Consider the following 23,908-nt stretch of genomic DNA (forward strand, 5'->3'; position numbering starts at 1 on the left):
AAGACCCAAACTGTAAGAGAACATTAAAAAAAAATAAATTACAGAGATAGAAAAAGTAATTCCTAGAAGTAATAGGCTTAGGAAACAACTTCTAGAGGTAAAGGAAGGGCCCCTGGAGTAAGAAGCTGATGGTGCCTCGGGAGGAGGAATTGGGGGAAGGGGAAGAGGAAGGGAAATAGAGAGGGAAGGAAAAGGCATGGGCATGCTCCCTGGAGGGAGAGCCAATAAAAACATATTTTTAAAAGAGAAAAAAATGATCCCTATTTTAGTGGCAGGCAGAACAGTGATGGACTCTTCTGTGGAAATCTTGTGTTGGCAAGCTTCTTATTGTCATTCAGACCTGAGTTTAAACTAGGCTTCCTTTGAGCAGAGGTATCACTAGCCTGCCGGGCTGGCATGGCTCAGTAGTTGAGCATTCACCTATGAACCAGGTCACGGTTCAATTCCTTGGGTCAGGGCACATTCCCGGGTAGTGGGCTTAATCCCCAGTGTTGAGTGTGCAGGAGTCAGCTGATCAGTGATTCTCTCTCATCATTGATGTTTCTATCTCTCTCTCCTTCTCTCTTTCTCTCTGAAATCAATAAAAATATATTTTAAAAAGTATCACTGGTCTAAAATGGTCATTTCTTATTACACTACCTTTTAAAGCACTTAATATTACTTAATGTTTCCTTGTTTATTATATCTTTGCCTCTTCCCAACTAGGTTTTTAAAATACATAACATTTTATTTTTATATATTTTTATCTATTCCAGAGAGAAAGGGAAAGGTTGAGATAGAAATATTAATGATGAGAGAGAATCATTGATTGGCTGCCTCCAACTGGGGGCCAAGCCCAGCCTGGGCATGTGCCCTTGACTGGGATGGAACCCAGGACCCTTTAGTCTGCAGGTTGATGCTCTATCCACTGAGCCAAACCAGCTGGGACCCAACTAGGTCCAACTAGATTTTGTTTCATGAGCACAGAAAACTTGTTTGTCATATTCATCACTCTATCCCCAAAGCTAGAGCAATGCCTGGAACATAAAGTATATGCTTAATAGCTATTTGTTGAATAAATAAATGTTGATTATCATGATGACAATGAAACCTCGAACGACCTGGCCATAAATTCTAACAATTCTCCCAAGAGTAATAGTTGCAGTTCCGAAGTTAGATCCTGGGAGAAGGTGGAAACTTGACAATAAAAGTCTGGGACAGAAGGCTGGGGGAAGCAGAGGGAATATATTAGAACTTTGGCCTTTTGTTCCTATTCAAGGACCCTAGATATCTTGCAAAAGGAAGTCCTATAATCTTTTGATCAGAAATTCCAGGCCAGCCACAATGGATGTGTTTTATCCATGATTCTTTGCAGCCACTTTTGCTAAGTCGCAAATACGCAAACACCTCTAGGACCCTGGGTTCCTTTCTGTTTCTTTATGAATGAACCGGCTCCAGTCTGCGCACGCGCAGCTCCCCGTTCTCCCGCTACACGTGAGGCCCACCCTTTCCTCCCGCTGGTGGCCCCGCCCCAATGTTTTCTAATAGACCAATAGGAAGCGGTCTGGGGGGCGGAGCCCGGCGCGACGCGGCATACTAGTTCTCCCGGCGCGCCTCTCCCTCGCTTTAGTCTTGCTGTGTTGTGATCACGTGGCGAGCTCCGGGCGCGGCGCTTGTTTTGGTTTCTCTCTAGCCTGCCCCTTGCACCTTCGAGAGAGCTTTTCTGAGCCAGTGGCTGCATCTGTCTTCACTGTGACCTCCTCTTCTTAGGGCTTTCCCAGCCCGCAGTTCTGCAAGCCCTTCGGGGCCGACCCCTGCCATGCCGCTGGTCCGCTATCGGAAGGTGGTCATCCTCGGGTACCGCTCTGTAGGTGAGTCTCCGCCCTGGGGAGAGCATGGACGCACCGCTGCTTTGTGGCCAGAGGAGGCGCGCTGCCGCGGGAACGCGACTAAGGGAGGAATGGTGGCATCGTTAGAATGGAGATGTAGAGCGAGGATTGAAAGGATATTGGAGGAAAGCCTGGGGATGGTGATAGTGTGTGGAGGGCTGCAGGAAGCGGAATATAGAAGGGTTAATGTGGACTTGGCTATAGGAATACCGGCGTGGTCTCCAGCATTAGTCTTGGGGGTAGGGATGGGGATCAGCCTTTGATGGCAGGGCGTGGTCTGTGTTGGGTAAGTCGCAGGTGTCCGGGTGAGGGACAGACTTGATCCTAAGGAATCTCGGAAATTCCCAGGGGTGGGGTGGGGAAAGGACGCGGAAAAGGCTTCCTGCAGAGCTACTGAATGCATCCGGTGGCCTAGGTGCAGAGACCCAGGGAGAAAGGAGGGTTGAGGGTAGGCTAAGGGCAAGTATTGCATGGGGCATTCACAGACTAGGGTGCTCATTTGGGGTCCCCTTTACTCTTGGGCTACAGCCCAAAAGGACAGAGGGTGTGAATGTGGATAGCTAATTGGATACTACCACTGCTTTCTACAGGGAAGACATCTTTGGCACATCAATTTGTGGAGGGCGAGTTCTTGGAAGGCTATGATCCTACAGTGGATAATAGTGAGTGAACTTCTCCCTGGGGGTTGGGCGGTAAGGGAGGGCTTGGGTGCCCCACCCAGCTCCATAATATGGGATTACCCTGACGCCAAGGAATAATTTAATTGTATTATTTGATTAGGCATTAAATCTAATCTCTTCTCTAGCAGTCCTTTCTATGAGTGGAGCCAGTGTATGGATTTTGCAAGATGCTGAGTCCAGAATGGTGCAGATGTAGACAATAAAAATCTTAATATTTTCTCTTCAGTTTCCTGGAGAGCTCCCTGGACCTAGTCCATCTGTGTCTCCCCCCGGGATTAAAAATGTATGGGGGTGCCGAAACCGGTTTGGCTCAGCGGATAGAGCTTCAGCCTGCGGACTGAAGGGTCCCAGGTTCGATTCTGGTCAAGGGCATGTACATTGGTTGCGGGCACATTCCCAGTAGGGTGTTTGCAAGAGGCAACTGGTTGATGTTTCTCTCTCATCGATGTTTCTTTTTTTTTTTTTTAAATTATTTTTTAAAATCTGTTTTATTGATTTTTTACAGAGAGGAAGAGAGAGGGATGGAGAGTTAGAAACATCCATGAGAAACATCCATCAGCTGCCTCCTGCACACCCCCTACTGGGGATGTGCCCGCAACCAGTGTACATGCCCTTGACCTGAATTGAACCTGGGACCTTTCAGTCCGCAGACCGACGCTCTATCCATTGAGCCAAACCGGTCTCGGCTCATCGATGTTTCTAACTCTCTATCCCTCTCCCTTCCTCTCTGTGGAAAATCAATAAAATATATTTTAAAAAATGTGTGGGGGTATACATTGCTAGCCATACAAAGCACCTCACAGTTAAGTTTTCTTTTCTTTACAGCTTACAGCAAGATAGTGACTCTTGGCAAAGACGAGTTTCACCTACACCTGGTGGACACAGCAGGGCAGGTACTAGTTTGGGGTAGGGTATCTAAATGTGGTAGTTCAGTCCCGAGAGATGAAATCTGGTAGCCTCTGTGTTTCATTCATAAATTAGTATTTAAAGAAAAGCATTTTGGCATCTGGTAGTGGGTAGCACTTGTTGGAGCTACTCAATAAATACTTGTTGAATAACAGTGACTGGAATAGGGAGTCCCCCAGGGAGGGTACCAGGATACAGTCCACCAACCTTTGTCATCTGAGTATTATGGATCTAGCTATTGATATTTCTTTTTCTTATCAGGATGAGTACAGCATTCTGCCCTATTCGTTCATCATTGGGGTCCATGGTTATGTGCTTGTGTATTCTGTCACCTCTCTGCATAGGTAAGTGACCAAGGTTGGGAGTAGGACTTTTGAGGATCTGAGGGTTATGGCTCATTTCTTTTTCTTTTTTAATTAAATCCTTATTGAAAGTACTACATATGTCCTCCCCTTCCCCCCATTGACCTATCTAACCCACTTCCAACCCCCCTCCCCAGGCCTTCACCACCCTGTTGTCTTTGTCCATGGATTATACATATATGCATACAAGTTCTTTGGTTAATCTCTTCCCACCCACCCACCTTCCCCGCCTTTCTTCTGAGATTCCGAAATCTGATAGCTCCATTTTTTTGTTTTTAAAGCTTCCATGTCATTGAGAATCTGTACCAAAAGTTACATGAAGGCCATGGGAAAACTCGGTAAGTGGACCTAGGGAATAGAGACACAATGTGGATACTGCAGCATGGGAGAGAGCAGAAGGGAATTCTGGTTTAAGTTAGAGAGGAGGCTGGGACGAGATCCTGTCTGGTCTGATGGGGAGTTGTCCAGCCCTGATGTGAAGGAGGTTGGGGTCCATGGTGGTTGGAGGGGATCCTGTGGTAACTATTGTTTCCTCACAGGCTGCCGGTGGTGCTAGTGGGGAACAAGGCAGATCTCTCTCCAGACAGGTACGGTAATCTCTGCAGCTCAAGATGAAGGAAAGTAAGCTGGGCTAGAAATCAATCAAGCTCTGGTTCTGGCTCTGCCGCTGACTTGAACCAAGTCATTTCACCTCTTTTTGTTTCTAACTTAAAGATTAGGATATAACACTTCAGTTTTCAAAAGCTTTAATTTCATATTTCAAGCCTTAGTTCCAGGCTTCTTCGTTTTACTTATATTTTCTCCTTCCCCAACCCTCCTTCTAAATATTGGAAGTGGGATGGGTTAGAAAAAAATCTAGATTTTATAAAGATTTTGCAGTCCTGGCCAGTATTGCTCAGTTATTATAGAGTATCGGCTTTTGGACCCAAGGGTTGTGGGTTTGATTCTCAGTGAAAGGCACATACCTTGGTTCAATCCCTGCCAGTCAGGGCAGGTGCAGGAGGCCACCAATCCATGTGCCTCACGTGTCTCTCATCAGTTTCTTTCTCTTTACTCCCCTCCTCCTTCCTCCCTCTTTTCTACTCTCTCTAAAAGTCTATGAAAAAAATAACTTCAGGTGAGGATTAAAAAAAAAAGAGCTCTAGCTGGTTTGGCTCAGTGGACAGTGTTGGCCTGCAGACTGAAGGGTCCAGGTTCAGTTCCAGTCAAGGGCACATACCCAGTTTGCGGGCTTGATCCCCAATAGGGGGTGTGCAGGAGGCAGCCAATCAATGATTCTCTCTTATCATTGATGTTTCTGTCTCTCCCTCTCCCTCTCTCTGAATATATATATATTTTAATTTAAAAAAGAAAAGATTTTGTAGAGAACATGGGGACATTGCTATCTTCCATTTTCATGCCCCAAATTTGCTTCCAGGGAGGTCCAGACAATTGAAGGGAAGAAGCTGGCAGAGTCATGGGGTGCGACATTCATAGAATCATCAGCTCGAGAGAATCAGGTGATGGATCTGAAAATTAGGAAGATGGTGGGGGTGGCGGTATTTTTTCTTACTGAAGTGCTTGGTGGTGGGGATGGTGGAGAGGCGGGTATTCCCCTCAGAGCTGGGTGGTACTATTGTCAATGAACTAACTCTTTTTGTCCTGAATCTCTATCCCATGCAGCTGACTCAAGGCATCTTCACCAAAGTCATCCAGGAGATTGCCCGTGTGGAGAATTCCTACGGGCAAGAGCGCCGCTGCAGTCTCATGTGAACCCTCAAGCATGGGGTAGCTGCCTGGATTCTTCCCCTGGCACTTGCCAGGCCACAGTGGGGGCAGGTCCTCAGGACTTCACGGGTATGGCTGCCAGCTGTGTCCTGGCCCTCTGGGCACACAGTATGGTACCCTCACGTTTGCACACTTTCCCCAGGCTCCAGTGGCCTGGTTGTCAATGTTTACAAAAGGGGCAAGGATGTCTAATGGGCACTGGCCTCTGTTTTTGCTAAATGAATTCTTATAACCTGCGGGGTTGCGATATGAGTCCTGGGTATTCAGGACCCAGTCTCCTATGTAGGTTTGGGATGTTGGCTGGGTGAAGGGAGTTAGGGACTCTAGAATTGGAGCTAGCTCCTTGGGGTGACAATGTATATATGCAAATAAACTGAGAAATCTTTTTGTAGTTGACTTCTCTGTATATGGGAGAACACAGCGCCAGTATCTCATTTTCCAAGGATTGATGACTGTGGTCTTTGGTGAGGATTCCGGGCTAATTTCTTTCCTCCTACCTTGTCCTATTCCTTACTTCTCACTCATTCAGGACAATTGCCCTAAGACTTCCTTACAGGTACCATTGGGCTGCCACACCCATCCAAGTTTGTAACTACAGAAACACTACCCTCTAGTGGCCACCTGCCACAACGGACCTAGCTTCTCTCATGGGCCTTGGCATTTGCTGGAACTCTGAGAGAAGGTAGGGTTTGGGGAAGAGGAAGGAATCCCCTCCTTCCTAATGATGTAAGAATCAAGAATGAGTATAGAGGCAGGGACTAAACTTTTGTGAAGATTTGGTATTTCTAAGAGAATTGAGTAAAGTAAGAAATAATGCCTCTGGTGTGTATCCATCCTCCTATAACCCCATGTCTATAGTTGCCTTTCTTTAAAACAGATTTTCTTTACTATTTCCATACCTTTAGTGACCTTTTGATGCCTTTCACATCTTTGGAATTGTTCTCTGTTTTTATTTTATTTTATTATTATTATTTTTTAAATATATTTTATTGACTTTTTACAGAGAGGAAGGGAGAGAGATAGAGAGCTAGAAACGCCGATGAGAGAGAAACATCGACCAGCTGCCTCTTGCACACCCCCTATCGGGGATGTGCCTGCAACCAATGTACATGCCCCTGACCGGAATCGAACTTGGGACCTTTCAGTCCGCAGACCGACGCTCTACCACTGAGCCAAACCAGCTTCGGCTTGTGCTCTGTTTTTAGGCATCAAGGCTATTGCTTCTGTCCTTATTGGCCCACCACCTCAATAGGAGGATGGATATATTTCAGCTAAGAAGGTTTGGTCCTATATATATATATATATATATATACAGTTTCTGTGCCTACCCCCTACTTCGCACCAGTCCTAGGGCTTAATTGGCTGTATATCTCCTCCAAGGAGTTACCTAAATGGCATCCTTCACAGGAGGGCATAAACTTCTGCCAACGGGGGGAGACTGAGGTATTATTAGTTGGGGAGGATGGACAAAATCTAGTTGTGATTTTTAGCTGTGATCTTGCTAGTGCTTGGCTCTAGGCTAGGGGATAATTGTCATGCTGGTTTCTAGAAACCCTGACAACTGCTTTGCACCTCTGATCCAAAATCTAAAAAGAAATAAGGGCTGTTGGAAGAAGCATACTGCAAAGGGCAATCTTAGTGACTTAGAAGTCTATTTAGGGTTGTCATCGCCCTCTCTCCTTACATTAAATTAGGTCCTATTGCACATCTCACCTGGAACACTCATTACAGGCACCTGCCTTCCTGCTGCCATTTCCAGGAGGTTTGGTGTAAGCTTTTGCCTGAGGGTTTCTAGAAGTGTATTGGTCAACTTCAAGACTGGATAGAAGTAAAGAATAGTGGTTAATGGCTGGGCTGGAATAATTACTCTTCCACTTAGTTGAGTAATCTTGCTTAAGCTCTGTGAGCCTCAAATTCTCATTTATGAAGTATAGTCAAACCTTCATAGGTTGAGGTGAGAATTAAACAGGTGATATATGGAATGCTCAACACAGCTTCTCATACATAATAAGCCTTTACGAAATGGTAGCTATTTTGTTGTTGGAGGTCTTTCTGGTGGAGTCTACCTCCCTGCCTTTGGGTGCAGAGAGTAGGGGGGGGTGTGCCATTTTTCAGCTTTTGTCTTGATTTATATATTCCACTATAGCTGGGATGGTTGTGGGATTACTGCTGGAACTTTTTGCTGAAATAGACCTGCATGGTCAGTGCAGGGCACAGATGCTACTGTGTGGCTAGCACAGGGCACTCTTAGTCCTGATCCCTTCTATGACTCTGGCCATTAGGGATTTAGATCTCCTGCACTCTCCAATATGGAAGCCACAAGTCACACATGGGTTTTTAAGTTTAATTTAGTATTTAAATTAAAAAGTTCCTCAGTTGTACCACCTCCATTTCAAAGTGTTCAATAGCTACATGTGGCCAAGTTATATTAGTGTACCTATAGTGCATATTAGTGTAGTTAAAATGCATTTCCATCATTGCACAAAGTTCTATTGGGTAGCACTGTAAATGCTTTCCCACAGAATTGGCTCTGCACCTGGTTTGCCTGCCTCTTTCTCCACATGTTCCTTAATATATATCCTCAATCCTAGGAAAAACATGGCCATTGTTTACTCATGGCTCTACTTCCCACTAGATGTGGTTTGTTGGACAATTTTACCCTGTCTCTTCACTGTAATACAGACATAATCCACGTAATGCATAACTAAGAATATATAAAGTTTCTAGTACATAATGAATTTGTCTCCTGACCATCCCTTGGGTACAGCTAAGACAGAAAAGGCATTCCATTCCTCATCTAGACTTATGGGGGGGAGAAGGATGGTCTGCAGAGTGTTTGGGATCTGCAAACAGTACTCCAAACAGGTAGCAGCCAGGATCCAAGGTACAGCCCCTCTAGTTTACTTAAAAAAAACACACACACAAGCCAATAATAAAGGCGGGCGGGGGGCGGGGGAGAAACACAGGCCCTGAAGATCCGAAAAGCCTGGGGGTCGGGGCACCAGGGAAAGGAAGGGAACTACATTTATGTTTTGGTGGGGGAGGTGTGTGTGGTAATGGGGGGGGGGGGGGTGTTACTGACAGTCTTATTTTCCTCACGAGGGGTTTTGAGAGTCAGAAGCAAGGACTCGTTCCGCTTTTTCTGGGTCCCCGAACGTGGCAAAAAGCCAGCCTTTGCAGCGCCAGGCGCCGTGCCTCACTTTCTCCATTTGCGGACTCCAGTTCCCAAGATGCAGAGCAGCGGCCAATCTCCTGGCTCTTCTTCTGTTCCCCCCCACCCCCCCTCCTAGGAAAGATCGCTTCTGGTTAATGCAAGGGGGCGGTTGGAGTTTCGGGGGACTTAGAACTCCACGGGAACGGAATTAGAAAGTGACAGAAGTCCTAGCTTCCCGATCCGGGCAGCGAAGGAGGCAGTCCCGGGGCCCGGGCGCGGAGGAGGGGGGCTTCATTCCCACGTGTCTCCCCGGCGGCAGCCCGGCGCCGTCGGGGTTAACGCGCGGCGGAGGGATCCCGCGGCGTGTGCGTAGAACTGCAGAGTCACAGCCTTTCCTCCGAGAGGGCCGTATCCCTCCGCTGCTCCGCTCCAACACAAAATAGGGCCAATCTTCTCCTTTCTCCCCTTCCCGAGTGGGGTCCCCCAGGCACAAGGGCCCCCCCTAGGTCTTGCGCCGGAGGCTTCCGGAATCTCCACGACCGCTGCCGAGACCTCGGACCGGGAAATAGCCCCATCGCAGGAACCACCCTACCGGCCGAGCAGGAGGCGGAGGGGGGGAGGCGGAGCAGCGCCGCGCTGCACTACTTTCCTCTCCGGTTGCAAATGGCTGCCTCGTTCCCCACTTTCCGCTCAGTTTCCTGACCCCCCGGCGCCGGGAGCCGGGGTTGGGCCGTACACCTCTAGGCCCCCCGCGACCACAGCCAGCCGGGGGTCGAGGGAGTGTCGCCGAGATCAGAGCCGGCCAGGCCGGGGGCGGGGCAGCTCCGGAGGCCCGAGGGGAAGGGAGGCGAGCGCAGGGCCTGGAGCGGCCGGTGGAGAGCGGGCAGAGGGCTCGCACCGCCCGCCCCTTCCTCTTCCTCGCCCACCTACCCTCCTCCCTTCCCCGAGGGGGAGCCGAGGGTGGGGGGCTCGGAGCCGCCGAGGGCGAGCGCTCGGGGTCGCTGGGTGTGTGTCAGGTCCAGCCCCGCGGCCCCGCCGGCCCCGCGTCGCCGTAGCTCGCGCGGCCCCGGGGCGCCGGCCCGGGCGGCGGGGAGAGGGGCTCGGCGCTCCGGCGAGGGGCTCCCGTGCCCTCCGGGCCGGCGCGGGGCGGCGCGGCGCTCCTTCCGGGCCGCTGGGGAGGCGCCTCGACGTTCCATCTGGAGAGCCTCGACGTCCTGCCCGAGCCCGGCGCCGGCGGCCGGGGCGCTGGCCCGGCCCGAGGACTGAGAGGCCGCCCGACGCCGCGGATGCGGAGCCTGCGCCCCCGAGATCAAAGCCGCCGCCGGTGCTCTCTTTGTGTCCGCTCGGGATTCGCCGCCCTCGGGCTGTCCATGGAAACCTAAACTGCTGGGACCTGAAGCACAGAACCGGTCTTTGGCTTCTTGCTTTTTTTTTTTTTTTTTTTTCCTCTTTTTTGGAGGGGAGGGTGGCCACTCCGACCTGGATTTACCGTTCTTGGCCACCCTAGGCCCCCCCGTGCGGGGGGCGGCTGTGATCGCTCTGGCGGTTGGAGGTCGGGGAGCGGCCCGGGCTCTGGCCATGTTCTCGGATGAGGATTTCTGGATCGCCCTGTGAAGAGGTGAGTGAAGTCCGTCCGGCCGAGGCCCAGAAAGGGTTGGACTGGGGGCACGGCCAGATGGACTGTCTTGGCCGGAGCTGGCCTTTAGGTTGGAGGAAGGGGTGCCAGGGCCGAGGAGGGTTCTTTTTGGCAGGGTCTGTCAAGGGAACCTGAGCCAGTGGCTGGGGCAGAACTGAGTGAGGCCTGGTGTCTTGGGGTGTGCCTCGTTCAAGACTGGGGGGTTCAGGGAACCACGGGAGTTTTAGAAAAACCTGGCCAGATCGCCTCTCTGCCTGTTTATTTTTGTGTTGGGGGAGCTCGACTAAAGTAGGACCCAGGCCCCGATGCCAGCACCAATCCTCATCAACTACTGCTCCCTCAGGGTTCCCTGTGGGCCTGGGGAACAGAATAACTTGGGAGGGTGGGGAAGGTGCCACTGCCGTCAGACTTACTGCCAGGCTGGACTTTAAGGTTGTTCTTGCCCATCGGGGTACTCAGAGCAGTCTCTGGGAGACTCAAGGAAGCCTAGATCCTTCACCAGGCCTTATTTGACTGTGGACCGGGGAAGAGTGTGTGGAAACTGACTAGTGTGTTGAAGGGGGTGGCTGGTGCAAGAAGGAGGTGGGGCTGGGGGCAATCTGGCCTTGCTGGTCAACTTTAAAGTACCCCTGCCTGGCAAAGTGACCGCAGCGAGGCCTAGTGCTGTCTTAGCCTGGTTTGCCTCCCCTCCTCTCAGGATGGACATAATCTCTAGAGGATTATGGAGGAGGCAGTGGAGATTTGTTCCCTGGGAATGTGGGCTGCAAAAAATGGCTTTTGTGCCCCGCTTTCTCAGGACCTGGTCTGGCGAGCTGGTTGCTCATAAGTCCTTGGCCAATCCTGCAGGCCCATGCCAGCCTCTCCAACCCTTTTTGATCAGGGAATGTTAACTGGCCCTCTGCTCCTGTCACAATCCTACAGAATAGAGGGGTCTGTATCTCTTTGGAGGAGAAATGCTCTGCAGAGCTGTTTCTGCAGAAGCTAGTGTTTCCAAACCTGTCCGAAGGTACTGAGAAGAAGAGGTGTACATGTGAGTGCAGGAAGAGTGCAGCATGAGCCTCATGCCTCTGGCCCTGGGCTGGGACAGCCCCTCTCACAGCTGTCATGCTGCCCAGCAGGGATTTGGCTGGTGTGTTTTACTCCTTCATTCCACCCCCTGAAACATACATACTGGGCTAGATCTCTTTGAGCCTGGTCTTGGGAAAGAGAAAATAGGGATTTTTGCCCTTGAAAGATTTCTGGATATTAACCCCAAGGTGGGAGGTGGCACAGGGGTGGTAGAGTGAGGTTAGCTGTCACCCATGCTCTCTGCCCCTGCCTCCTGTGGAGGACCACTCCTGTTGTCTGTCCTGAATGAACTTCCTTAGGAGGGGCCTCTCCCTGTTAGCTGTGGATTACCCCAGGATGACCCAGGGACTGTCTAGAGCAGAGGTCGCCAACCGATGGTCAGCGGACCACTGGTGGTTCGTGTGATGTCCGAAAGGTTGGCGACCGCTGGTCTAGAGGGTCTACAGGACTAGTGTTGCCATTCGGATTCTTTCTAGAGGGTCACCCCAAAATGAGGGTGGGGAGAGGTGTGGTTTGATTCTCAGGTTGGGAACCAGGAAGTCCTGAGTCCTACAGAAGTTGTTCACTCAAGAGCCCGCTTCAGCCTTTCACCCCTCCAAGCCTCCATTTCCCCCTTGGCTGGGAAAATGGAGTTAAAGCTATTGCTCTGGGTTAGAGGCAGAGGAAAGTGTGCCACCCTGCCTTCTTCCTTGCTGTTTTGGGCTTTGTAGACCTAGGACTAAGGGGAGCCACAGTTTTACTCCTTAGATCTGTACTTAAGGGGGAACTCTAGTTACCTGGAGGAAGCCTGGCCAGGCATTAGCTCATTTAAAAAACCCTTGATGTATATATGTGTGTGTATGGTTTCTGGCTGTGAATGATGGGACAGGGAACCTGTGGCATTTATTTGTTTAGATGTTCAGGGGCTTGACACTGGGACTCAGCATTGGGGTGCAGGTGCCAGGCTGCAGGGGTAGGGAAATGGGGCTCAGGCTTCTTGGAGGTATGGTATGGTATGGTATGGTATGGTATGGTATGGTATAGTATATAGATATAGTATAGCTTGGAGGACATTCTCTTCACTTTGTGATCTCTCATCTTCCGTGACTCCATGAGTAAGGCTGTGGTTTTGGAGGATGTTGGTACTCTGTCTCCCAAGGCTGGATGCAGGTGGTTTCTGTACCTCCTCAGGCTTACCAGCTTGAGAGGGCTGTGCTCTGAGGAGGGCAGAGGAATTTGTCCCTCTGGCCTTGTGTGAAGCCGTCTTCCTCCCACCCACTGTATTATCACTGTTGCTTTTTATTTGTGACTCCTTGGACTTAACTTTAAGAGCAGAGCAGGTGGAAGATCTTTGGGGGCATACAGTAAAAATCACATATTTAGGAAACTTTGGAGCTTTCTGGGTGTGTTCAAGCCTTGAATGACTGAACAGGAAGAGGGGCCTGGCTGGTGCCCTGAACTCCAGCCCCCACTCCTCATAGGTGGCTTCTAAGGGCCCCTTGAAGTTCCAGAGCAGCTTTTCTTGGGCCTGCCAGATAACCACCTTGCTTTCCTTTCAGGTGTGGCTGTATGGTAGGTTTTGGAAAGAGATGATGTGGGAATGGAGGGAACAGGCATCAAATGATACTTCACTTTTCTAATCTAGTAGGTTCTGATAGTTTTGGGGGAATAAAATAAAATTTCCTGTGACATGTCACAGAGGCTCATTATTAATCTCTGGAAGTGGAGTGTGAGTTCAGGGAACGAAGACTAATATTGTGGTTCTCAAGTAATTGATTTATTGATCCTGGGCACCTTTGAGGGTTTCCCCTGTCTCATCTGCCCCAGTCACTCAACCCCAAGTGGCTGACAAGGTTATTTGGTAGTTGGTTTGAGAAGAGGGGCTTGTCCTTCCTAAGGTTTGTAAGTGGCCCCTCTGGTTAAACAAAAGGAGTGAAAAAGGCAAGAGAAACTTTTCAAATTTTATTTAGAGTTCTGTTTTAGGGATTCTCCCCGCCCTCCTCCTTCTCTGGGAATACTATACTTTTCTTTCTCTGCTAAGCCCTTACCTTAGATACCACTAATAGCTGCTGGCACCCATCCCTTTCTTCCTTCTGTAGGAACCCTTTTTTCTATCTCACTCTGTAATTTTTCTTTATTCTTCTTTCTTTTTTGGTCTGTGTTTAGTTCTCGCTGAGGTTTAGGAAAATATGCCAAAAGATGTGGGTCTCAATATTCTTACATATAACTTTAGTATTTGTTTCATTTGGCTCTGGTATAGGCGGGCATATTTTAGAAGAGGGGACCGTTACTCCACACCCCCATAGTGCGTGTGGAAACCCTGGTTGACAGAAGAGGAAGGAAGCTACTCTGCTGGGCTGTGTCCTGTCCTGTTTAGAACTCCTCCAAGTGGCAGTGTGCTTCCTGAGACTACAACTCCCAGCATGCCTAGCTTCAGGCTTGGCTACACATGCTCAGTGACTCTTAAGGCCCACTTCTGCTAACTACTAGGGATATCTTAGGAGGAAGGGCAGTTGGCGTTGCTAAGGGCAACGACCTGAGGACTTCAGGCTGGGTGAGATCCTGAGTTCAGTTGCTGCAGGGGCCAGGCCTGAGCTGGATTTGGCTAGGCAGTGGGTAGAAATTGGGGAGTTTCTTATGTTGTGATTGGGATGTCCTGGTTGGCACCAGTGGAGGTTGGGGAAACCTATCCATACCTGGGCTTTAGTTTCAGTAACATGTTCTACATCCTGCAAGACCCCAGACTCTGTCTCTGGGAGAGGGATTTCAGCTGTACTCAGACTTCTTGGGTTATGATTACCCATTGGTTGGCACTGCCAGACCTCTAGGATGGTAGCTGACCTGAGACCTTGGGGAAAAGGATAGGGATAGGACCCACCAGAAGCCCAGAACTCAGATGTGGGGCAAAGGGCAATACTAGATGTAGACTGAATGTGCTTCTAGTTGTATGCTATTGCCCTGGGAACTCTTAGGAGTAAGGAAGTGAGAAAGGGGAGGGGATCCTCTGAGAATCCAGAGTTGGAGAAGAGGGTCAGTGTTATTTGGGGAGGAAGTAGGCAGTGGAATAAAGGCTAGGCAGAACTTTTTTGTCATTAGTACAGTAGTTTGTAGGTATGGCTTTGTTCTGATTTCTGTAAGGTTTAGATACCATTACCTGCATTCCTCCTAGGATTATGGGTAAAGTGTTTAGTGGAGCATATAGACATTTTTTTTGGCTTTGACAGGTCTCCCCGAGAGGGCCCTGCCCAGTCGGAGAGAGGGATGGATAGCCAGAAGCCGCCTGGTGAGGATAAAGATTCAGAACCGGCAGGTGAGTAGGGCAAATTTTGGGTTTACTGACAGCTTTCTGCTCATCCCAGACAACCTTAAATTTCTAGTCCTGGCACATGGACAGGAGCTAAGTGTGTCTAATAGATAGGTAATTGCAGGACTTTGTTCTTTGGGACAAAAGTCAAAATGCCCTCAGTGTGATCCACCAACGGTTTTAGATAATCTCATAGATGTGGTGAGTAAACTAGTATTAAATAGTGGGTGATGGCTGATGTACGCTTCTCTGTTCATTCAGCTGATGGACATGCAGCCTCTGAGGAGTCAGGCGCCACTGAGGCAGACCTTCCCAACCCACATGTGGTGGAGGTATCTGTGCCCACTTCTGGGGGTCTCAGGCCTCAGGAACCTCCCCAGGACCGCAGGTAACTAGTTTGGGGAAATGAGGACTTTAGGGTACAAAAGGGTTTGATTTGAGATTCTGGGGCGTTCAGGAGGAATATTTAGGAAAATATGAATGTTTGGGAAGCACGGGCGTGTTAAATTGTGGGGTTGTGGTGGGGAGAGGGGGGATGACTCTGGGCAGGGGCCCGGCATTGTGCTGATGCTTGTATGTCCACAGTGGGGGTCCACTGCGGCGTTGTGCTCTCTGTAACTGCGGGGAGCCCAGTCTGCATGGGCAGCGGGAGCTACGGCGCTTTGAGTTGCCATTTGACTGGCCCCGGTGTCCAGTGGTGTCTCCTGGGGGGAGCTCAGGGCACAATGAGGCAGCACTGCCCAGTGAGGACCTATCACAGATTGGTTTCCCTGAGGGCCTGACACCTGCCCATCTAGGAGAACCTGGAGGTAAGTAACTGACCTGGGCAGGAAGGAGGGTAGGGGCTGGGTGGTCCAAAGCCAGCGATCACCTTTTTGTTAATTCGTTCCTTTCTGTTTGCCTTATTCCACTTATACAGGGTCCTGTTGGGCTCACCATTGGTGTGCTGTGTGGTCGGCCGGTGTATGGGGGAAGGGGGGCCCAGAACTATGTGGTGTGGACAAGGCCATCTTCTCAGGGATCTCACAGGTGGGGCTGGGGCCAGGGGATTGCATAGGTAAAGGGCAGGGTGGACAGGGCTATTGGGCTTCTGAGAGTCAGGGTAGAATTTAGAAGGGCAGTGGGCATACTAGGGCAGAGCTAGTGCCTGATCTAGCTCTGGAGTGAGCTGACTGGCACTGAGGCTTTGTTTCCACCCTGGCAGCACTGCTCCCACTGCACCAGGCTTGGTGCCTCCATCCCTTGTCGCTCACCTGGATGTCCACGGCTTTACCACTTCCCCTGTGCGACTGCCAGCGGTTCCTTCTTATCCATGAAAACACTGCAGCTGCTATGCCCGGAGCACAGTGAGGGTGCCGCGCATCTGGGTGAGAAGTCCTGCCCCTTGTACACCAGGCAGTGAGGGGTCAGAAGTGCCTGGGGTTTGTACTTTGCAGAGCACTCCTCAAAGATGGTAATTTTATACTGTCAGCCTCATTAAAACAGGTGTGAATTTGAAAGTGCAGGCTTTGCCTGTCTTGTTTACTATGATGTCTGCAACGCCTAGAACAATGCCTAAAACAATGCCTGGCATATATTAGGCAGACACTTTGTAACTATATCTTTGTTCATTCTGGTCCATGGAATGCCTGTTATGTAGACAGCACTGTTCTGACTCCTGCAAGGAATCCATATCTGACCTGTGTTCTCTGTCCCTTTTGACTGTAGAGGAGGCTCGTTGTGCAGTGTGTGAGGGACCGGGGGAACTGTGTGACCTGTTCTTCTGTACCAGTTGTGGGCATCACTATCATGGGGCCTGCCTGGACACTGCTCTGACTGCCCGCAAGCGTGCTGGCTGGCAGTGCCCTGAATGCAAAGTGTGCCAAGCCTGCAGGTAAGAATGGGAGGGCAGAGGAAAGCCTTAGGCAAAGCACAATTTATGGTTAAAAACAAGGTCAAGGAGGGATCCTATAATGTGCCTTTTCTCTGCAGGAAACCTGGGAATGATTCTAAGATGTTGGTCTGTGAGACATGTGACAAAGGATACCACACCTTCTGCCTAAAACCACCTATGGAAGAACTGCCTGCTCACTCTTGGAAGTGCAAGGTGAGGGTCCTTGATCTTGCCTTACTCTTCTAATTCTGCCTCCTATAACATCCAGAGTTTCTCTGTTGTGACAAGTCCCATGCTCCCCTGTAGTCTCTGCCGTATGACAGAAGCCTGTTTTGCCTTCTCCTTTCTCCTAGGCGTGCCGGGTATGCCGGTCCTGTGGGGCAGGCTCAGCAGAGCTGAATCCCAACTCTGAGTGGTTCGAGAACTACTCACTCTGTTACCGCTGTCACAAAACCCAGGGAGGACAGCCTATCCGTTCTGATGCTGAGCAGCGTTCTGCTGTCTGTAGTAGGTAAGTAGTGTGGACTGAGAGATTGGACTGTGGGATGGGAAGTGCTGAGATTGGCAGAGGGAGCCCTAAGGTGGGCAGTACAATCCATAGCATTCATGCCTTACCCCAGTGCACTCTCTAGGAGTTGATAGCTGACGAGAGCCACAATGCCTACTCCCCTGTACCTCTGCAGATTCTCACCCCCAGAGCCTGGTGATACCCCCACTGATGAGCCCGATGCTCTGTACGTTGCATGCCAAGGGCAGCCAAAGGGTGGGCACGTGACCTCTATGCAACCCAAGGAACCGGGGCCCCTGCAATGTGAAGCCAAACCACTAGGTGAGTAGGGTTTGAGGGTCCATGAAAGTTACCCCCTTCTGTTCTGTGGTAAGGAACAGTTTCTGCTCTGCCTTAGACTTTGCACTTTCGGTGGAGTGGATTTGAGCTAGAATGTTATATCTGCAGGGAGAGCAGGGGCCCAACTTGAGCCACAGTTGGAGGTCCCCCTAAATGAGGAGATGCCACTGCTGCCCCCACCTGAGGAGTCGCCCCTGTCCCCACCACCTGAGGAATCACCCTCATCCCCGCCGCCTGAGGCATCTCGTCTGTCTTCGCCGCCGGAGGAATCGCCCCTCTCTCCACCGCCTGAGGAGTCTCCTCTGTCTCCCCCGCCTGAATCATCGCCTTTTTCTCCACTGGAAGAGTCACCCTTTTCTCCACCAGGGGAGTCACCCCCACCTCCTCCACTCGAGACACCCCTGTCCCCACCACCTGAAGCATCACCCCTGAACCCACCATTTGAGGAGTCTCCCCTGTCCCCACCACCCGAGGAATTACCCACTTCCCCACCGCCTGAAGCATCTCGCCTGTCTCCTCCACCTGAGGAGTCACCCATGTCTCCTCCACCTGAGGAGTCACCCATGTCTCCTCCACCTGAGGCATCGCGGATGTTCCCACCATTTGAAGAATCACCCCTGTCCCCCCCACCAGAGGAGTCTCCCCTCTCCCCCCCACCTGAGGCTTCACGCCTTTCCCCCCCACCTGAGGAGTCACCCATGTCCCCCCCACCTGAGGAGTCACCCATGTCCCCCCCGCCTGAGGTATCATGCCTCTCTCTCCTGCCTGAAGTGTCACGCCTGTCCCCACCGCCTGAGGAGTCTCCCCTGTCCCCACCACCTGAGGAGTCTCCCACGTCCCCACCACCTGAGGCGTCACGTGTATCCCCACCACCTGAGGATTCACCCACGTCCCCCCCACCTGAAGGCTCCCCTGCGTCTCCGCCACCGGAGGACTTGCTCAAGTCCCTACCACCGGAGGAGTCACCCCTGTCGCCATTGCCTGAGGAGCTGCAATTCTGCCCCCGACTTGAACCGCGCCTGTCCCCCAAGCCTGAGGAGCCTCGCCTGTCCCCCACAACCGAGGAGCCGCGCCTGTCCCCCAATCCTGAGGAGCTGCGCTTGTCCCCCAAACCTGAGGAGCCGCGCCTTTCCCTCCAGCCTGAGGAGCCGCGCCTGTCCCCCAAACCTGAGGAGCCGCGCCTGTCCCCCCATCCTGAGGAGCCGCGCCTGTCCCCCAAACCTGAGGAGCTGCGCCTGTCCCCCCATCCTGAGGAGCCGCGCCTGTCCCCCAAACCTGAGGAGCTGCGCCTGTCCCCCAAACCTGAGGAGCCGCGCCTGTCCCCCCATCCTGAGGAGTCGCGCCTGTCCCCCAAACCTGAGGAGCCGCGCCTGTCCCCCAAATCTGAGGAGCTGAGTCTGTCCCCCAAACCTGAGGAGCTGAGTCTGTCCCCCAAACCTGAGGAGCCGCACCTGTCCCCCAAACCCGAGGAGCCGCACCTGTCCCCCCATCCTGAGGAGCTGCACCTGTCCCCCCAGCCTGAGGAGCTGCACCTGACCCCCAAACCTGGGGATCCTCGCCTGTCCCCCCAGCCTGAGCAGCCTCGCCTGTCCCCCCAGCCTGAGGAGCTGCACCTGTCCCCCAAACCTGAGGAGCCTCGCCTGTCCCCCCAGCCTGAGCAGCCGCACCTGTCCCCCCAGCCTGAGCAGCCGCGCCTGTCCCCCCAACCTGAGCAGCCGCGCCTGTCCCCCAATCATGAGGAGCCTCGCCTGTCCCCCCAGCCTGAGCAGCCTCGCCTGTCCCCCCAACCTGAGCAGCCGCGCCTGTCCCCCCAGCCTGAGGGCCCATACCTGTTGCTTGTAGCCGAGGGACTGCGTCTGCCCCCCCAGCCTGAGGAGCTGTGCCTAACACTTGGACCTGAGGAGCTGCACCTATCCCACCAGCCGGAAGAACCACGCCTGTCCTCCCAGCCTGAGGAGCCACACCTGTCCCCCATGCCTGAGGAGCCACAGCCATCTCCTGCGCCTGAGGAGTTGCGCCTGTCCCCTCGGCCTGAGGAGCCGCATCTGTCCCCCCGGCCTGAGGAGCCGCATCTGTCCCCCCGGCCTGAGGAGCCGCATCTGTCCCCCCGGCCTGAGGAGCTGCATCTGTCCCCCCGGCCTGAGGAGCTACACCTGTCTCCCCACCCTAAGGAACCATGCCTGTCCCCTCAAACTGAAGAGCCCCTTGGGGAGCCAGGCCTATGCTCTGCACCTGAGGGATTGCCCTTATCCCCCTTGCTTGGAGAGCCGGCTCTGTCTGCGCCTGGGGAGCCACCTCTGTCCCCTCTGCCTGAGGAGCTGCCGTTGTCCCCATCTAGGGAGCCATCCTTGTCACCTCAGCTGATGCCACCAGGTAAGGGAATGTTAGTACCCTCTTTCTCTGGGACAGTCTTGATTATTTATGGCACATCTAACCTAAGAGCCTCCCTTTTTCTCTTTCGTTCCAGATCCACTTCCTCCTCCGCTCTCACCCATTATCACAGCTGTGGCCCCGCCAGCTCTCTCTCCTTTGGGGGAGTTAGAGTACCCCTTTGGTGCCAAAGGGGACAGTGACCCTGAGTCACCATTGGCTGCCCCCATCCTAGAGACACCCATCAGCCCTCCACCGGAAGCTAACTGCACTGACCCCGAGCCTGTGCCCCCTATGATCCTTCCCCCGTCTCCAGGCTCCCCAATGGGACTGGCCTCTCCCATCCTGATGGAATCCCTTCCCTCTCAGTGTTCTCCACTCCTCCAGCACCCCCTACCTCCCCCAAACTCCCCTCCTTCCCAGTGCTCTCCTCCTGCTCTGCCACTGTCCATTCCCTCCCCACTGAGTCCCATAGAGAAGGCAATGGAGGTCTCACATGAGGCTGAGCCGCCTGAGATGGAGATTGAAAAAGCCCCAGAACCTGAATGCCCAGCCTTGGAGCCTAGCCCTACTAGTCCTCTCCCTTCCCCCATGGGAAACCTTTCCTGTCCTGCACCCAGCCCTGCCCCACCCCTGGAAGACTTCTCTGGCCTGGGGGAAGACACAGCCCCTCTGGATGGGACTGACACTCCTGATTCCCAGCCAGAGGCTGGACAGACCCCTGGCAGTTTGGCTAGTGAACTTAAGGGTTCCCCTGTGCTCCTGGACCCCGAGGAGCTGGCCCCTGTGACCCCTATGGAGGTCTATGGCCCAGAGTGCAAGCAGACAGGGCAGGGCTCACCCTGTGAAGAGCAAGAGGAGCCACATGCACCAGTGGCCCCTACCCCACCTGTTCTCATCAAATCCGACATCGTTAATGAGATCTCCAATCTGAGCCAGGGCGATGCCAGTGCCAGTTTTCCTGGCTCAGAGCCTCTGCTGGGCTCTCCTGACCCCGAGGGGGGTGGCTCCTTGTCTATGGAGTTGGGGGTATCTACAGATGTTAGTCCAGCTCGAGATGAAGGCTCCCTTCGGCTCTGTACTGACTCTCTGCCAGAGACTGATGACTCGCTACTGTGTGATAATGGGACAGCTGTCAGTGGAGGCAAAGCTGAAGGGGACAAGGGGAAGCGGCGCAGCTCCCCAGCTCGTTCCCGCATCAAACAGGTGAGGGGCTATCCAGTCACTGGATGTGGTCAACTTCATGCTAATGATGTCAGAGGTACAATCCTGTGTCACTTATACCTTCCCACCTGGCTTACTGCATTCTAGACGGTCAGAGCTCCTTTAGTCCACTCCTATTTTATTAAGGAGAATATTAATACATAGAGTGGGAAGTGACTTTCCCAGCTTCATGGTTACTCAGTGATAGAATCAACTAGAGATTCAGGCCTTTAACACCAGTATTTTTGTCATTGTACCACTTGGCCACTTTTCTTGGGAGAAGAGCTACCTACCTGTTGCTGTCTGAGAGTTAGCTTTTCCTTTGCCTTGCTGGGACTCCTGGCCTTCATTACCGGTTATGCTCTCATTAGTTTCTTCTCTTCCTTCCAAATCTGTGGGCCCAGCTCACTTGCCCTCAACTTCTCCCTGTTATTATCCACTTCCTTCCCTCAGGGTCGCAGCAGTAGTTTCCCAGGAAGACGCCGGCCACGTGGAGGAGCACATGGAGGACGCGGGAGAGGACGGGCCCGGCTAAAATCAACCACTTCTTCCATTGAGACTCTGGTAGTAAGGAGAGGCTTCCCACCCCCCAAACATGCTTCAGCTGGCTCTTTCAAGATTAAACACCCTTTAATCCTGTCAGTCCCCTGCACGCTCACCTGCCTGCCTGCTAGCCTAGGGCCTGTCCGGCTCTGTCTACTCCTTCTGTCCACTTGGTCCCCTGGCTTCTCTGAAATCTCTGCCTTTGGGCTGAGGCCCGGTTTGGGAGCTGGGGTGTTCTTCTGCTTCTTAGTCTGACTTCTGGCCTTCATTTAGCCAGGGGTTCATACCTCCTTCCCCCAGCACCAAAGAGGAAAGCAGCTTAGTTGGCGCAGATTTAGCTGCCTCACATTCCACAACTCTCTGCCTATAAGGTTGCTGATATCGATAGCTCTCCCAGCAAGGAGGAAGAAGATGATGATGACGACACCATGCAAAATACTGTGGTTCTTTTCTCCAATACAGACAAGTTTGTCCTAATGCAGGTACCATGCGTGACTGGCAGACTCACATTGGGTGTTTGTGTTTAGGTGGGAGAGCAGATGCTGAAAACCAAAGACCTTCTCTACCCAGCTAATCAGAAAACAGTGAATTGGAATCGCACTGTTCATTTGTTTTTCTATCCATCAGATTTCTCTTGAGTATCACCTCTGAGCTTGGCACTGAACTAGGAGCTAGGGATATAACAGTGAAAAGGCAGAAATGATTTCTGTCCTTTTGAAGGGAGCTTATGTATGTTCTCAACTGAATAATCCCACAAAGCTGATAGAATACTGGCACATATGTTACTCTCTCAGCCTCACCAATATTTACACATATTTTCTTCCATTTGTTTCTTTTATCCATATCAGGCTATTTTAAAAAAATAATAAGTTTATTGATTTTTAGAGAGATGTGAGAGAGAAACTTTGATCAATTGGTTGCCTCCAGGGATCCAACCCACAACCTAGGTATGTGCCCTGACTGGGAATTGAATTGGTGACCACTCAACCGCTGAGCCACACCAGTCAGGCAACACATCAAGCTAAGAAGGAACAGGGTCCCATGATGACTTACAGTGTCCTGAGGCCAGGGGTTGGGCTTTTAGTTCCCTGACTTCTTCCCTTAGATTAGAGTTGTAGTTAGTTGCCAGGACTGAGTGGGAAAAGGATACCTACCTAGCTGGACATTGGGTTTCTATGTATTTCCCCAGGACATGTGTGTAGTATGTGGCAGCTTTGGCCGGGGAGCAGAGGGCCACCTCCTTGCCTGCTCTCAGTGTTCGCAGTGCTATCACCCATACTGTGTCAACAGCAAGGTGAGTTCAGAGCCTAAGAGGCCTGGGTTGGAGAATGGGGTCACTTATTATCCTAGGCCCCCACACTACCTAAAGTGGCCATTGGTCATGAAAGTCATTCTTTCAGTCACCAGTGATTGTCAGACACATCCTGGGGGAAAATACTTTGGAATTGATAGTGGTCTTCATGGTAGACCATGAGTTGCTGGTATGATCCAGTCCATCACAGAAACTATGAGAACTTTACTAACAGAAAGCATGATATAGTCTGGAGATAAAATGTAAAGTGAAAATCATAAGCAAATGTCAACAAAGAGAAAGCAGTGTTTTTGACTCAAGCATAATTAGTCAGTTTGTTGTTCATTTAGTCAGTTTGATATTCATTTAGAACTTGTCCACTGCTAACATTAACTTGCATTAGTAGCAGATTTTAAATGTTCAAGAAAAATTAGAGAAATACAATCTATCCTACCCATAATCTTGTTGGGGACTTGGCTAGTGAAAGGTTGCCAGTCCATGCATAATGAGGCAGTGGCCAGAAGAGGCTGTTCTCTGAACAGCAGAGGTCCCTGGGAGCCTAAGTATAAAGTCACTACATATTTTTGAGGTGAGGGTGCTTTGCATAGCCTCTCTTTGCTTAAATGGAGGTCTGGCCTAGGCACTGGGGTCCTCCAGCCCCACCCATATAAGTCCCATCCTCCCCTAAGAAGTCTGCCCTCTCCTCTCCATCATACCCTGAAGAATTGTCATCTTCTGTACCAGATCACCAAGGTGATGCTGTTAAAGGGCTGGCGTTGTGTGGAGTGCATCGTGTGTGAGGTATGCGGCCAGGCTTCAGACCCCTCACGCCTGCTGCTCTGTGATGACTGTGACATTAGCTACCACACCTACTGCCTGGACCCCCCACTGCTCACCGTGCCCAAAGGCGGCTGGAAGTGCAAGTGGTAAGGAGACCCAGGATCTTGAGAGGGGTCTGGGCCTGAGATGTCAGAGTGGATGTGATGTTGAACACATGACAGGTTGGGTTTAGAAGACCAGGCTGGGTCACAGGGTTCTCAGGGCGGGCACCTCTGGC

At 51.6% G+C, this 23,908-nt stretch overlaps 2 protein-coding genes across 9 annotated transcripts in view; both read left to right on the top strand.

The window, feature by feature from the left end:
• The first annotated feature begins 1,602 nt into the window (after positions 1 to 1,602).
• On the top strand, positions 1,603 to 5,974 carry RHEBL1 (RHEB like 1). The gene is made up of 8 exons (XM_084877534.1): positions 1,603 to 1,850; positions 2,459 to 2,530; positions 3,374 to 3,441; positions 3,716 to 3,798; positions 4,098 to 4,154; positions 4,356 to 4,403; positions 5,234 to 5,315; positions 5,479 to 5,974. Exons 1-8 carry the CDS (start codon positions 1,799 to 1,801, stop codon positions 5,566 to 5,568), a joined length of 552 nt encoding a protein of 183 aa, XP_084733660.1. The 5' UTR covers positions 1,603 to 1,798; the 3' UTR covers positions 5,569 to 5,974.
• Positions 5,975 to 9,202: 3,228 nt separating this feature from the next.
• KMT2D (lysine methyltransferase 2D) overlaps positions 9,203 to 23,908 on the top strand; it is a 41,141-nt gene continuing 26,435 nt past the window's right edge. For 7 of the 8 annotated variants that reach the window (XM_084877332.1, XM_084877336.1, XM_084877334.1 and 4 more), the window contains exons 1-16: positions 9,203 to 10,355; positions 14,645 to 14,730; positions 14,986 to 15,112; positions 15,310 to 15,533; positions 15,644 to 15,753; positions 15,929 to 16,091; positions 16,432 to 16,597; positions 16,696 to 16,810; positions 16,951 to 17,108; positions 17,281 to 17,426; positions 17,553 to 19,817; positions 19,912 to 21,020; positions 21,471 to 21,584; positions 21,932 to 22,042; positions 22,750 to 22,854; positions 23,596 to 23,777. In XM_084877332.1, the coding sequence (XP_084733458.1) occupies positions 14,682 to 14,730; positions 14,986 to 15,112; positions 15,310 to 15,533; positions 15,644 to 15,753; positions 15,929 to 16,091; positions 16,432 to 16,597; positions 16,696 to 16,810; positions 16,951 to 17,108; positions 17,281 to 17,426; positions 17,553 to 19,817; positions 19,912 to 21,020; positions 21,471 to 21,584; positions 21,932 to 22,042; positions 22,750 to 22,854; positions 23,596 to 23,777 (5,144 nt within the window). In that variant the 5' untranslated portion in view covers positions 9,203 to 10,355; positions 14,645 to 14,681. The remainder of the gene's footprint in view (positions 10,356 to 14,644; positions 14,731 to 14,985; positions 15,113 to 15,309; positions 15,534 to 15,643; positions 15,754 to 15,928; positions 16,092 to 16,431; positions 16,598 to 16,695; positions 16,811 to 16,950; positions 17,109 to 17,280; positions 17,427 to 17,552; positions 19,818 to 19,911; positions 21,021 to 21,470; positions 21,585 to 21,931; positions 22,043 to 22,749; positions 22,855 to 23,595; positions 23,778 to 23,908) is intronic. The other variant, XM_084877333.1, reaches the window with a different exon arrangement.

This window comes from Pipistrellus hanaki (assembly GCF_964339955.1).
Source record: "Pipistrellus hanaki genome assembly, chromosome: 3".
NCBI lineage: Eukaryota > Metazoa > Chordata > Mammalia > Chiroptera > Vespertilionidae > Pipistrellus > Pipistrellus hanaki.